Here is a 14928-nt window from a genome sequence, read left to right as displayed (position 1 = left end):
TGGTTTCATGGTGACCTACACTCTGTCTGTAGGGTGAATTGTGCTGGTCCCAGCTTCGGACTTTAAGTGAGATCTCGCCAGCCTCTACAAGCTCGAACGCAGAGACGGATGACAGCCAGAGATTATCAAGTCTCTGTATTGGCTGTGAGACCGAAGAAAGAATCACCCGAAAGGATTCCATGGAAGCCTTGGACAGAAAGGCATAGAGCATCTCAGATAGTCTACCCTTGTGCGTGGCGCTGTCAGCAAACACTATGATATGGGATGAACATACTCACCCTTTCGAAAAGATCCGAATTCATCAATAACAGTGGCGGAACTATGTGTACAAAGCGCAGGTCAGGGTCCTCTGGCGACTTGAAATGTGTTTGTGTGAGGCAACAGCACCCGCCATCTCTTTCATACACTATCCGCTGGGTCTCAGCAGACAGCTCTGTTGCTATAATAGGCCGAAATATGCGCTCACGTTAGGAAATAAGACGAGACAGACTTGATTGGATTTAGTTATGGTGTCCTTACACATGCTAACCAAATATTTCCAATCTGAGAGGAACTCCCAAATTGTCCTTGTTGGGACCGATTGCGAGGTGCCATTGATTGTCGTCTCTCGCAAAAGGTACCGGGCTGCTGCCTGGGGATTCTGCGAATCTATGAGGAACGGGACTAGAATAGAACGGTCTGGATGCGGCAGCTCAGTGATAGCTAGCAGGGCTTGGTACTGAGGAGATTGGTGGTCCTGATAAAAGAGCTGGGAAGCCGAACCCCGGATATTGCATGGAACTGCCATGGTAAGAGAAGCGGTGTTTTCTCTTGGACTTGGATGATTAAGTGCTGGTAGGTGGTCACATGAATCCAAAAAGAGGGGATTAGAGAAATAGGTACAAATGACAGAGAGCAATGAGATGTAAGCAGAAGGTGCCAACTTTGGTCTCAAGAGATTGACAGCGGGTCACATAATGATGTATATGTCATGTCCTTGATGTTTTGCCTGTTGGTCTGAAGTCTCCTTGGATATTTGTATTTTGGGGTTTCCTCTACTTCTGGTTCATGTTTCTTTTTCTTGTCTCTGTGCTCAAATTGACGATGAAAGTACTTTCCCGTAGGCAACCAGTATCCTCCCCTTTATTGTTCACCGCTTTTAAATGAGTCCCCTTCATTTTCGAATAAGCATGCAGGCAAACTTTCCCAATCACTTTCTTTTCATCGATTGAGTGCGAGATCTTAACTGGAGGATAGTATTGAATTCGTTGTGCCATCACCAAGATGAACAGATAAAGATACAGTGACTGCCATGGCATGGCCCTGCCCGCAATTTTAGGATACGACATTTGAATATGCCCTTCATCTGCTAAAGCGTGATCCTAGTACAACTAATGGACCCTTTTAAGTAGGACTAAATAATGGATTTGAAGTCAAGCGAACCATTCCGCATCAGTGAAAGAAGATGCTATACTATGTATAAACCCATCACCTACGGTATTTCTTAGGAACTATCACACGAGACATCAAACAGACCTTGGGAATGCACTTAAACGAAGCATTCAAGATGTCGGTGAGAGCCCAGCAAATTTGAGAGTATATTTTATTGTATGCATTTAACACCCAGCTGCAACTAGCCACAGCAGAAGCAATAAAGTGATTTCTCATCTTACCTACCATTGTCGTATCTTGGGCCAGGCTTCCTAGTTTGAGCAGGGCAATGTTGAAGGTCTTCTTCAAGTAAACCCCTTCACCTGCCCGCATCCCAGGAGAACTGCAACGCCCCAACATAGTATTGTACGGCGAAGAGGAATGTACTTTTAGGAACAGGGCTTGACATTGACGATTGTCCTAAATCAATAGGTCCTGTTGTTCTCTGCTACTTGAACATGACGATGGGTTGGAGTTTGTTTGTAACAAACGGAGTAACCTTGGAAGTGTTTCAAATATGGGAGCTACTGCATTCCATGTACCTACAGCAGCCTGTGGAACACCACAATATAGGAAACCACGCTGCTTCAGACAATTAGTCCTGCCATGAAACAGCACAGCGTTACTACTGCATCGGTAAGCTATCCCACAAAGCATATTCGGGAAAACAACTACTGCCCATAGCATGGTACGGTTTTTAGAGTTTGTTTGAATAGTTAGTTAATCACTAGGAACACTGAGGTTCAAACATGCAAGGTTCCATGACAGAGGCGACATGAAGTAGCTGCTCGCCTACCAATGCTCAGATATATCGTATGTGATAAACATATGCACTTTTTGGTAGAAAAACAATGCCTATGCTAATATTTGAAACCCCAGCCGTGTTCTCAAACTAGGAACGCCTCAAAATAGGAATGGCAATGGTGAGTGGATATGTCGGATAGGAGTGAGACCACTCGGTCGAACAAACGGGTCGCGTTTACGCTAATCCACTTTTGGCATTTTTACGGGGAATGTGGCACGTGACACGCCTCGCGTTTCGCACTCTACGTGAGGGGTCACCTGATGCCTAACGGCCATTGACCGCCCAACGAGCCAAACAGACAAACATTTCCCCACCATAGCTCTTCATCTCACCTCACAGCCTGGAAAATAAAATTCCTTCTTCTCAATTCCCATTCGAATGCTGGCAGCTTGCTTTGAATCAACTTGGTTTATGGGACTGGCACATGCCGTCCCGGTACCTCCGACAAGATGCTGAGGGATTCTGATATAGATTCCTTGAACGGGCATCTAGCGTCCTTATCGCGAGAGCAACAGAAGCAACATAACAATCTGCAGGACTTGCTCGGCCAGTTTAAGAGTCTGTTAGACGACTACAGCTCGCTCAAGAGCGACTACGAAGAGGTTAAAGAAGGCCGAGAGAAATACAAAAGACAGGCCAGAGGCCAGGTACGAGTTGACCAACTTGCAGAAAGCCCGAGAGTGAAAAATAAAGAATGAAAATGAACTGACATTCAACCAGGACCGTAACCCCTTTGTCCTTGTACTTGTAGACGGAGACGGATATCTGGTGAGACTGTCTTACTTCCCTCGGTATCCACTCAGTTGACTAATGCAGCTGTTCAGTTCAAAGAGCATTTCCTCAAGCATGGAAGTGAGGGTGGCATTAATGCAGCCCGCGAACTGAGCGACTCTGTTAAAGAGCTTATGCATTCGACAATGGGAATGCAGGCTGAACAGTGTCGGATCATGGTTCGTGTCTATGCAAACGTTCTCGGTTTGTCAAAGGCGCTAGCTCGAGCTGGACTTATGGGCCACGAGGCTCGATCCATGTCGCCATTTACTTCGTCATTTACCCGCGCCCAGGAACTTTTTGATTATGTCGATGCTGCAGAGAAGAAGGAAGGCAGTGATTTCAAGATCAGAGGTAATGAAAAATTTGGCATGAAGAGTCTTGTTACTGTACTGATATTTGCTGCCAAATCAAGAAATGTTCCGTCTCTTCGTGGATCTCAACCAGTGCCGCCATATCTATTTTGCCGGCTGCCACGACACTGGATACGGCTCCCTTCTGACGCCCTATAGAGGCAGAAGTGACCGTATCACACTCATCAAAGCTGCCGGTTTCCATCGTGAATTCGAGGCCTTGGATCTCCCTATCATAGAGTTGCCTTCGGTATTCATGTCTACTCCTCTACTTAACAGCAAGCCACCCATAGGCCCAGCAGCATCTACAATTGTGGGCAAGTTCAACAGTGGAAACGGTGCACACCACGTTTCTAACGGCTCAAATGGTACCAATGGTGCAAATACCACCAAACCAATCTGCAAGCACTTCCAGAAGGTATTTATTCCCAAGCAGACGATGAGATCGCGACTAAGTCGTTAACTCACATCATCGACCTAGGGTATCTGCAAGTTCGGCAACAGCTGCAATAAACAACATGTCATGCCGAACCAGTCATTGAATCATCAACCGTCGCCTAAACACTCAAGTGCCAGTGATTCACCTAAACTGTTGTGGTCTTCCCCTACGGTTGTCGGTCGCTCCGAAGATTTCCTCAGATCCAAGCTTCCTTTGCCAAGCATCAAGACGGAAGAATTTATTCCAGTCAACAAGGATGGGGACCGTATCGACCCATACTATCCGCACCCGTCGCCTGAAGCGTTCGATGAATACCACGCTCGGGCCAAGGAACACAAAGTCTGCAATAGCTACCATCTGTCGGGAGAATGCGGTGACATGAGCTGCACTTACGACCACAGCGATGTGTCTAATGTGATCATTGAGGTTTTGCGATACATGCTCCTCCAACACCCCTGCACTCGGGCTGGGGCTTGTCGATCAATCAAATGCTACATGGGCCACCTATGCCAGAAGCCTGGATGCAAGGCCGTGAAGAGCTGGCAGTGTCGATTCAACCAAACCGCTCACACCCTTGATCTTGAAACCGCTCGGTGGGACGTGCCAAGTGACCAGAGCGAAATTGATCAATGGTCTGTCAGTGACGGTTCTATCGGAGAGCCAATGGGGTTTGCTTTCTAATCAATCACAATCCCCGCCAAGAAGAAATTTCGAATCCATACCTGCGGACAATCTCTCTTACCTGGGATGTCTTTGTATGTGTGAAAAGTCTACAACTGCAAGGACAGTTGCTTGACAAAACAATGGGTCGATGGCTAGCACTAAACAGACAGATTTAAGGAAGACATTTCAATGGGCTAGAAAGAAAGTCGAAGAGATCATTTCAATGTTTACAGATGAAGTTGCACTGCCTAGGTAACCACAACTATTTGCTGGTCTATTTCAATAACCGGTAATTCATCTGGTAGATAGCTTAGAGAGCACCAAGCTCTTATTCTCACTGTCTTTACTATTAATCTACTGAATTTGATGATCTTCGCATAATTCCTATCCGTGACCAACCTAATAGATCTACAGGAAGGTGAATCATTTCGAGGTGTGTGATGTGTGTTGCACTGGGAAGGAGCAAGGCAGGTGTCCATTTTGGGAAGGTACCTAGGATGTGACCATATAAAAGGACCCCTCTCACCTTTCTCCCTCTTCTCTTCTCTTCTTCCTCCAGCCTTCTCCCTCTCGACCACCATCTCACCGTAGCCCCAATGAGACAGCATAAGGGGAGGGTTCCGTAGCAACCCGGGTGCCTATGCATGAGACATCAACATTGTTGAGGCCCATGCAGGTTCACATCCAAATCAAACGGGGCTTTCTCGTGTGCGTTATTTAACAAGTGGCTAAGCATTTGGGTATCATAGTCACTTGACAAGTCCCACGGAATACATTGGGGGTGTTTAATCACATCCTCTTCTTATCGTATAGCGAGTTACTAGATAGTCGTCGAGTATATCATCTAAGAGGTGCGGGTTGAGTTATATGTGGGGGATGGATTAAGAAGCCGTGTATACTAGTTACCCTGCTGGGTGGCACTAATGATCTATAAATACGTAATTCCACCCAGCTAAGCTTAGCACACTCTAGGTGACACAACTTTAAAAGTATATCTCTTTCCCAAGAAAGTTATTCCTTCAATTGATATTCGTCATGGCCAACAACATGGAACCAAGAGTCCACCCATTCTTCGAGTTCAAGACTTGTTCTTGGCAGTATGTGGTAGCTTGTCCTGAAAGAAAAGAGGCGGCCATCATCGACCCAGTGGTGGATTATAATCCCGAGAACTTCCTCATCACCTCCGAATCTGCAGATGAACTCGTCGAATGTGTTCTCAAGAACGGATACACAGTCACCCTTTTGTTAGCGACACATGCCCACGGAGACCACCTCTCAGCAGCATACTATATTCAACAAACTCTCTGGTCCCGCGGTCAACCTCACGCACAGATCTGCATTGGCGAGAACGTCAGAGTTGTCCAAAGTCACTTCGCACAAAAATATCAAATCCCAAGACAAGAAATCGAGAACGCATTCGACCACCTGTTCCAGCCCTACGAAGTATTCAACATTGGCAATGTGACCAGCATCGCCCTCCACCTCCCTGGACATACACCGGACCATGGAGGCTACAAAATAGGGAACAATATATTCACGGGAGACAGTCTGTTCAATCCAGATGTTGGCAGTGGCAGATGTGATTTCCCAGGTGGCGATGCTCGGGAACTTTTCCGCTCGATGAAACGCCTCCTTGCTTTCCCGCCAAAAACGAGACTATACACGGGTCATGATTATCTTCCTTCGAATGAGTACACGGCACGGGACCCATTGCCGTATGTTATGGTCGGCGAGCAGGAGAAGAAAAACAAGCACATCAAGAATGACTCGTCAGAAGAGGATTTTGTGAAGTGGAGGCCTCAGCGAGACAAGGAGATGCCTGAGCCTAAGCTTGTGCACCAGGCTATGCAGGTCAACGTGCGTGGGGGGAGGATGCCAGGCAAGTCGCATAACGGAAAGGCATATCTGCTATATCTCATCAATGTCCCGAAGGTTCTGGTGACTGGAAAGCAATAATAGGCAGCTCTCGGAAGATCAGAATCTGATATTTTGGATATGTTCGTGGCTGAATATGTAATGGATTGAGTGAAAGAATGAGATACAGCATTATATATATTATCCAACGGATTGTACAAGATTTGTAGAATCTGATTTTTGATTTGTCCTAAACTCTCCGTATGGATAACAATTTCTGGTTCTCATCCAAGTATTTCCCTAGTATGATCTCAATTCGCATTGTGCAAATTTACTTTTTACCTTGAATCTTGATGTACGCCTCCTGGACTTCCTCCCGTGTCGCCATGAGCCCCAGCCACTTCTTGATCATAGGGTAGTTGTCAAGCGAGAGGCCAGCGAAAGAGTACAAACGAACCCAAGGCTCGAAATGGTAATCAACAGCAGTGACGCGAGTGGGCAAAATGCTCTCACCTCCAGTCTTCTGCAACTGTCCCTCGAGGACGTCATAGCAGCGATAGGTTTGTGCCGTGTATCGCTGGAGCGCATCCTCATTCTTCTGGGGGTGAAAGTTTCTGCAAGAAATACACAGTCAGTATTATGCTGGAATTTCTTCCGAATTGACACCGAACCTGAACCAATTTGCCTGTCCGGTCATGGGACCAAGCGTCGACAACAGGAAATACTCCCACTTTTCGAAATCTACCAAATCTTGCGCCGAGTCGCCCGACGGACCGATAGTATTACCCATGTCATACACACGACGGATGTAGTTCATGCATGCTCCGGATTCCCACGAGACGACGCCGGTGTTTGGATCTTCGATGGCAGGAAGGCGCCCGTTCTCATTGATTTTGAGGTACTCTGCGCCCTTGACACCCTTCTTGGGGTCGTCACCGAACTCCCACTGCTTCGCTGTGTATGGGATGTGGAGCGCCTCGAGCGCCATGGCGATCTTGACTGGGTTCGGGCCCGTCGCGTGGGCGTGGAGGATGAGCGGCTTAATATGTGCGGCCATTATCTGATCGGTAGTTTGGAATTTGATGCTGCTGAAAGGTGGCGAAGAGAAACTTCATCTCGAGTGAGTTGAAATAAGAGAAGTATACCTAGATGGTGAGATGATATCACCGTGATGTAATTTTCCCGGTAAAACCTGGGGTAATCGACCGACGTGATTTAGCCTGATTTTCGGTTAACGTCAGGAATACAGGGGGGGAAAGGTCTTGTATTTGAAGTTGTCGAGTTTATCGCTGCTGAAAGTATCGTTAGGTTGTAGTTTTGCCGATGCGCCGGGTAATTGGGGAGATCTTCCTTCAATGAGATCAAAGTTGGCAGCCGGCTTGCTGCTTGGGGTATGCGGAGTCGGCTTTGTTAATGCGGGGGAAATATATGCAAAGTTCAAACTACAAAACCAGATAAAATGCTACCTTTCGAGATTTCTGTTTGTGTTCTTGTCACGCTTGATTACCTTGCGAAGTGCGCTTCGGCAACGCCTCCAGCCCATAGTTTATACAGTGATTCTAGTAATCACCACTGAAAGATGTTTTGGAAGACTTCAAGATTATTTACCCTGCTTTCTATAGTTTCCAGTTTGGTTTTAGCCTCTAGCAACAGCCATATAGAACCCGCAAGCAATCGGCTACAGGATCTAGTGAGCCTACCACCACCCTGAGAGCAGTATTGTACTAACGCACCACGGATAGGTGACATGGGACCAGCATTCCATTATCGTACGGGGGGAGCGGCTCATGATATTTTCTGGAGAATTTCATCCATTCCGCCTCCCAGTCCCTGGTCTTTGGCTCGACGTGTTCCAAAAAATAAAGAGCATGGGCTTCACCGGTGTCTCATTCTACGTGGACTGGAGCCTCGTTGAAGGAAACTCAGGACATGTTATCACCGACGGTATATGGAGCTTGGATGAATTCTTCGACGCGGCAAGCCAGGCTGGATTATATCTCATCGCTCGGCCGGGTCCGTACATCAATGCAGAAACAACTGCTGGTGGGATACCAGGGTGGGTTCAACGAAACCAAGCAGTTATTCGGTCTGATGACCCTGAATACTTGAATGCGACAGCAAATTACCTGTCCACACTGGGTCAGATCATTGAAAGAGCGCAGATCACACATGGTGGCCCGGTGATCATGGTTCAGCCAGAGAACGAATACTCGACGTGGCCTGGAGTGACTGATTTCCCCAATGAAATGAATCAGAATTATATGGCGCACGTTAAAGAACAGCTACTGGACGAAGGTATTACGGTTCCTTCAATCGTGAATGATAACTTGGTTATGGGATACTTCGCACCGGGCTCGGGGAAAGGGGCAGTCGATATCTACGCTATCGATGCATACCCCATGCGCTATGATTGTCAGTTGATCTCTAAAGGCTATCGGTTCTACGCGTGCTTCAAGGCTAACGCGTTTTATCCCTTAGGCGCCAATCCCACTGTTTGGCCTACATACAGGTTTCCATATGATTGGCAAGTCACGCACCAATGGCAGAGTCCAACGACACCCTTTGCTATTGCCGAGTTTCAAGGGGGTTCTGGCGAGGGATGGTAAGCCAATTCCTTTACTCTTACCAATTGAGCGGATCTAACATTATTCCAGGGGAGGCCTGGTTCAGGAGATGTGCGGCCAGTTGGTGAACGAAGAGGCCGCCAGAGTTGTGTACAAGAACAACTACAGCTTTGGGGTAAAGATCTTCAATATTTACATGGTGTGTATACAACCTTTTGATTTCATTTTGCAATACTTAGTATTGATTCTTATCAGACTTTCGGCGGCACCAACTGGGGTAATCTCGGTTATATGGGCGGGCACACATCATACGATTATGGTGCAGCGATCACTGAAGAAAGGGCCATCTGGCGCGAGAAATACAGTGAACAGAAACTAGAAGCTAACTTCCTCAAAGTTTCCCCTGCTTATCTGACCGCAACTGCTCATCTTGGATTGAATGGTACTTACGGCGCACCGTCCTCGATAGCTGTTACTGCCCTCCTTGGGAATGGGACGCGCACAAATTTCTATGTTGTCAGACATGCCAACTTCACTTCAACTGAGAACACCCAGTATACCCTCGCACTGTTGACAAGTATTGGAGACATCGAAATTCCTCAGCTGGGAGGTCACCTCACGCTAAATGGACGTGATTCTAAATTCCACGTCACAGATTATGATGTCGGCGGTATCAACTTGATCTACTCATCCGCAGAGATATTTACATGGGCTCGGGGGCCAGGGTCAACACGTGTATTAATTCTCTACGGAGGGACCGGAGAAACACATGAGTTTGCTCTGTCTAGTCATCTTGGAAAGCCAACTGTCCTCGAAGGGGAGGGCATCAAAATACAACAACGCGGATCCGCTTGGGTTGTACAGTGGCATGTTACACCAGCCCGAGGAATCATCCGGGTAGCGGATCTTGAGGTATACCTGCTCTGGCGGAACGAGGCATACAACTACTGGGTGATGGAGTTGCCTGTATCAAGTCCGATTGGAAACTACTCATCGCCATCAAAGAGCCTGGTAGTTGTCAAGGCCGGATACCTTATCCGCACCGCTGATCTGATAAACATGCAGCTTCGACTAACGGGTGATGTGAATGCGACAACAGAGATTGAGGTCATATCTACTCCGGCGACAACCCTGAAAGGCATCACCTTCAATGGACAAATCTTACACACTTCAAAAACGTCCAATGGGAACCTTCAGGGAACTGTCAGATACGACCCTCCCATGTTGGACATTCCCGATTTGTCCAACCTGAAATGGAAGTTTATTGATTCTCTCCCTGAGATTCAGGCCTCGTACGACGACTCAGCTTGGACACCCTGCATACGAACCTCAACATACAATCCACGGCATCTGGATACCCCAACCAGTCTGTATTCCATGGACTACGGATATCACACAGGGTCTCTGTTATACCGTGGTCATTTTAATGCCAATGGCCAAGAATCCAATGTTTGGTTGAATGTATCTGGCGGCCTAGGATTCGGACATTCCGTGTGGTTGAATAACACATTCCTTGGCTCATGGGTCGGATCGAGTGCCAACACCTCGGTAGTCCACAACATGTCGCTGCCATCCGTCTTGTCGCAACGAAGCCCGTATGTCATCTCGGTTCTGATTGATCACATGGGCCAAGATGAGGAGGCTCCGGGTACTGATGCAATTAAGTTCCCAAGAGGAATTTTGAACTATGGCATTTCAGGTCACGCGCAATCCGACGTTTTATGGAAGTTGACGGGTAACCTTGGAGGAGAGCAGTATCAAGACCTCGCCCGTGGCCCTCTCAACGAGGGAGGCATGTATGCCGAGCGACAAGGATACCATTACCCCAATCCACCAAGCTCGACATGGGACTTGTCAAACCCAGTCACAGATGGTTTATCGCACGCAGGCGTCGGATTCTTCACTGCGTCCTTCCGGCTAAGCATCCCCAGCGGATGGGATGTCCCAATGAGTGTGGTGTTTAACAACTCAACCCAGCATAGTACCAAGGATAATACACGAGGCAACAATTACAGATGTCAGCTATTTGTCAACGGATATCAATTTGGAAAATACAGTATGTGTTCCTTCCAATGTTTGGTTCAGAGAAATGGTTCCATGGCTCCAGCGCGGAATCTACCAACTCTAATCTTTTTTTAATTTAGTCAACAATCTCGGCCCCCAAACAGCTTTCCCTATTCCAGAGGGAATTCTTAACCACGAGGGAGATAACCATATAGACTTGACAGTGTGGGCACAGGATAAAGAGGGCGCAGCACTGGGAAAGTTGGAATTAGTTCCCACATCGGTCATTCGGTCCGGCTATAACAGACCACAGGCTGCTCCACAGCCTCTCTGGACGAAGCGAGCACAGTCATACTAGACTGTGAGAAATGACGGAGATTGAACAATAAATGTTGGAGTGATAAATAACATATATGCAGAACGAAAAGTATATACATGAAATCTGTCGGAACGTGTGAACATTAATAGCCGAAATAATATGAAATGGCTCTGAATCTCATCACTAGGCTCCCAATGCAGCAACTGCTGCGACCAATGCATCGAAGGCCGAGCTATGTGTTGACGCATCCACCACTGCCTGGATAGGACCAGCCCAGTTGACGCCGAAGTGTCCACTTTCATTCCGATTATTATTCCAGATGCTGGTCGCACAGCTGCTTATCACCTTTCGGTAGATATCATGAGGGGATGCTTTCTGCAACATCCGCAGGTTGCGAATAAAAATTCCCTTGAACTGTGTGCCATCTGGAAGGCATTGCGGCTCACAGAATTCATGGATGACATTGTTCGAGTCGGCCAATGTCGCAATAGCCGCCTTTGCAATCTTGTTGGCTGCGGGTAGGTATGTATCATTGGGTGCCGCTCTGTTCAATTCAACTAGTCCGCCAAGGACAACTCCTTGATTATACGACCATCTGCCGAAGGTTAGCCAAAAGAAAGATACTCGGAAAGCGAAATGCTTACACAGTAGCTCCGTTGTTCTGGCAATTGTCTAAAAGACCATCATTGATGGTGCCGTTTGCACCGATGAAGGCCTGTGCTGCGAACCAGTCCCACTCCTTCTGAGCCCAGCGGACATAATATTGTTTTCTATCGGGGACTCTGTTTGCAAGGTGCGCTGAGACGGAGAGAAATAGCTCGTTTGTGATTGCATTGACGTATGTGCTGGTCGGGTTCCAAGGAAGACCACCACCACCACAGTTGGTGCCCCATGCGTTTGCCTAGAAAAGATTAGTACACATCAAAATACCTATAGACCCAAGGTGATACATACCAAGCTCTCAAAAATTCCCTCAGCCAGTTCCAGGTATGTCGCCTGTTTCGTGACGTCGTAGGCAGCAATCCAGGCAAGGGCCCACCATCCATCATCGTCATAAGCCTGATCGAGCCACTGGCTAACATTGACGGAAGTTGATGGTTGATTGTCGCGAGTATACACAGTTTTATGCTCCGGTCCGGGATTGGGATTGGACACTGGCCCCACGTGGAATGTGTTGTTGAAGACATATGTGGCCGTATCAATCACCTCGGGATCAAGAGCAGCTAAATCTGCGACTGTATTCATGCAGCTCGCACCATCCCACCAACCACAGGTGTCCCAAATGCCACTGTTGGGGTTATACCAGCCGTGAAGAGTCTGGAGCGCGTCGCGCGCTCTTGTTCTTGCATCACCCGCGATCGCGTTTCCTGCCAGAAGAAGCGAAATAACTGCAGGGGTCAGAAGACCGTGGCGAGAGAACAACATGGTTGGGGGATATCAAAGGAAGTGCGACCTATTCAAGCGGAGGTTACGAATGGCAGCGCGTGTTCGGTTTAAATAAGATAGCTGCGATATTCAGAGTCAGCTCCCAGACACATTACGGCATATCCTAACCAAATATTCGTTGTACATTCTTGCGGCTGTAGTGCCTTGATTGGCGATCGAAATCAATCTGGTCCACTATAGCGGATCGCTAGGCCCCTGATCTGCAATGATCGCCTCGTTGTGAGACTGAAACTCGTCCAAAACCACGAATATGTATGCAGATGAACGGCAATTTAAGGAACCAGCCTTGCAGACAGACTGGTCCGATCTCAGTCAATTTGTCAATCTTCCTATTTCTCTTCATCAAGGGGGCTGTCGATTCATCAGGTTGGCGCTGTACTCCGTAGAAGCGTTGTCATTAGCCCCCATCCCTTGCAATGTGATCCCCGCTCTTTTTTTTCGTTCAATTAGATTCAGTTGAACAATAAAAATGGAGATATTCATTGTGTCATTGTGAACAACTCATCGCTCTGTCGGACCCGCTATGAGTTCATTTTTTTATCAGAATCGACTACCCTATGTATCGTCCCCAGGAGCCCACTCAAGCGCTGTTGACAGGCTGTCGATTAAGTCATGTAGTTGTTCGTTGGATGTGATTTGTCAATTAAAGTGGTCGTTGATCATCAAATCAATAAATCAATTGAGTTTTAATGACTCGCGACCGAGCTTACTTGAACCTGTCCGCAATGCAATATGCATTTGGGGCTGCATGAGTTTCGGCCAATTGGTTCTATTGCGCTTGGGCGCAATTAACCTCGAGGGTAGCTATATGAGACACACAATGTCTGACCTGCATGGCATTTAAATCGGACTATTGCTGCACTGACGTCAGCTGCAGCTCCATTCCAAGGTTGTCATCCCCGTGGGAGACAGGTCTCTTGGCATATTCTCCCGTGTGTCTGCAGCCAACAGTCGACGAAAGGGAGAATTAAGTATTCTCATAATCGATTCCACGTTTGCAAGGCAGTGGATCGTAGGGGAGAATTAGAAGGGGAGAAGTCTCTTTTCCTCTCAATAAGAATATCTCGAGGTCGGGTTAGCACTGTTTGCTAAGGCTGAGACACACACGTACCACAGGTCAACAACAAGGCACATTGTAATGTGTAATGTTCACTTGGACATAGTCATATTATGTACCCGGCATTTTTGAACTGCATCCGCAATGCATAATGAGAACATAGAGCGACACACGTTGTAGAACATAGGAGGTAGCCAAGTAAACCAAGGGACTCGGCACCCCTTCTTTCACTTCTTTGAGAAACTCGATAGAAAGATGCTTCGCCGATTGATGCATCAATTGCTCACGTGAATAAAATCCACATGAACAAACAGACAGCCAAAACAGAAACATTTGTCCATTATGCCTTGCGCGAGATTCTGAAGATCCACAATTATATATATTCATGCACATTAAAACCTAATGTTAGCGAAAGATCGCCCGAAGCAGTCAAAGGAACGTCCACGACGCGGAAACAGTGTGGATAGATGTTGGGTTCATCTGGATGGAAGCGGCACGGTAGGAATCTGCTCCTCGGTGACGACGATGCGACAGATTTTATGTTAGCCAACAAGACCAATTCTACTCAAAAGTCGACAAACTGCGCGATATGTGCGAAATTATTTTATTCGAAGTAAGCAGCAACGAGATAATTCCTGTTGTTAACTCCCGCCTAGTATGGTAGCCGTGGTCGGAGGGCAAACTTGACAACCAAAGAGCAGAGCTCTCCTAGCTTGGTGGCCGGGAAATACTCATGGATCGCCCCAGGCCTGCAATGCGGTCAAGGCCTCTGATAATTAGGCAGACACGATAGGAGCTAGGGGGGGCGAGAAAAGAAAGTTGATTGTGTGAAGAGAAGAGAATGCTTCTTGGAGCTGACCAACTAACTGTCCGATGTCCATACACCTGTATCAATAACATCCTGCTTCCTTCCGCTTCCTTCTCATCCCCTCCTCCCCTTATCTCCATCCTGACCATGATAAATACTCCCTGAGTCCTTATTAAAATCATTCATGTAGTCGGATTCCCCCCTAGCATAACTACAAGCAGGCAAAGAAATCAACTGGGAGGAAAGGAATTCTCGATAACTGGGAAGTCTTTCATAAATTGAATAGCAAATGATGGCGAAAAATCGATGAAAGAGTAGCTATTGATAATTTCCAAAGAAGGAGAGAAATATATCTTTATACATCCCCTGTAGAGCAAATAGTTGGTAAGGCCGGTATACTCCTCACTAGCGGTAGGGAGAGAACATTTTTATAAC

At 47.2% G+C, this 14928-nt stretch overlaps 6 protein-coding genes across 6 annotated transcripts; 3 read left to right on the top strand and 3 right to left on the bottom strand.

Annotated features, from left to right (window-relative positions):
* Positions 1 to 221: 221 nt before the first annotated feature.
* On the bottom strand, positions 222 to 787 carry N7455_004448 (uncharacterized protein; the record flags this gene model as incomplete). Its single annotated transcript, XM_065604802.1, has 3 exons — positions 222 to 239; positions 279 to 439; positions 520 to 787. 3 exons carry the CDS (start codon positions 785 to 787, stop codon positions 222 to 224), a joined length of 447 nt encoding a protein of 148 aa, XP_065461702.1.
* Positions 788 to 2664: 1877 nt separating this feature from the next.
* On the top strand, positions 2665 to 4459 carry N7455_004447 (zinc finger CCCH domain-containing protein; the record flags this gene model as incomplete). Its single annotated transcript, XM_040956711.2, has 5 exons — positions 2665 to 2862; positions 2936 to 2983; positions 3040 to 3340; positions 3402 to 3757; positions 3821 to 4459. 5 exons carry the CDS (start codon positions 2665 to 2667, stop codon positions 4457 to 4459), a joined length of 1542 nt encoding a protein of 513 aa, XP_040812730.2.
* A 1017-nt stretch (positions 4460 to 5476) lies between these two features.
* N7455_004446 (MBL fold metallo-hydrolase) lies at positions 5477 to 6397 on the top strand (the record flags this gene model as incomplete). The annotated part of the gene is made up of 1 exon (XM_040956763.2): positions 5477 to 6397. One exon carries the CDS (start codon positions 5477 to 5479, stop codon positions 6395 to 6397), a length of 921 nt encoding a protein of 306 aa, XP_040812849.2.
* A 130-nt stretch (positions 6398 to 6527) lies between these two features.
* N7455_004445 (glutathione S-transferase family protein) lies at positions 6528 to 7384 on the bottom strand. Its single transcript, XM_040956844.2, has 2 exons — positions 6967 to 7384; positions 6528 to 6909 (listed from the first exon to the last, which is right to left on the bottom strand). The coding sequence occupies exons 1-2, from the start codon at positions 7350 to 7352 to the stop codon at positions 6627 to 6629; spliced, it is 669 nt and encodes a 222-aa protein (XP_040812813.1). The 5' UTR covers positions 7353 to 7384; the 3' UTR covers positions 6528 to 6626.
* A 779-nt stretch (positions 7385 to 8163) lies between these two features.
* Positions 8164 to 11221, top strand: N7455_004444 (glycoside hydrolase family 35 protein; the record flags this gene model as incomplete). Its single annotated transcript, XM_040956857.2, has 5 exons — positions 8164 to 8707; positions 8774 to 8897; positions 8950 to 9058; positions 9115 to 10915; positions 11004 to 11221. 5 exons carry the CDS (start codon positions 8164 to 8166, stop codon positions 11219 to 11221), a joined length of 2796 nt encoding a protein of 931 aa, XP_040812695.2.
* A 144-nt stretch (positions 11222 to 11365) lies between these two features.
* On the bottom strand, positions 11366 to 12607 carry N7455_004443 (putative glycosyl hydrolase; the record flags this gene model as incomplete). Its single annotated transcript, XM_040956819.2, has 3 exons — positions 11366 to 11777; positions 11827 to 12083; positions 12137 to 12607. 3 exons carry the CDS (start codon positions 12605 to 12607, stop codon positions 11366 to 11368), a joined length of 1140 nt encoding a protein of 379 aa, XP_040812703.2.
* Positions 12608 to 14928: the final 2321 nt, after the last annotated feature.

Source organism: Penicillium solitum (assembly GCF_028829755.1).
Source record: "Penicillium solitum strain IBT 25940 chromosome Unknown utg000003l_segment0_segment0, whole genome shotgun sequence".
Lineage (NCBI taxonomy): Eukaryota > Fungi > Ascomycota > Eurotiomycetes > Eurotiales > Aspergillaceae > Penicillium > Penicillium solitum.
This window is presented reverse-complemented; position numbering and strand designations above follow the sequence as displayed.

What these genes read in the sequence shown, in the direction of transcription:
- N7455_004445 (XM_040956844.2), bottom strand. Translation starts at nt 7,352, where the DNA reads ATGGCCGCACATATTAAGCCGCTCATCCTCCACGCCCACGCGACGGGC. An exon ending in GGACAGGCAAATTGGTTCAG is followed by an intron (nt 6,910 to 6,966) that starts GTTCGGTGTCAA and finishes TATTTCTTGCAG; the next exon opens with AAACTTTCACCCCCAGAAGA.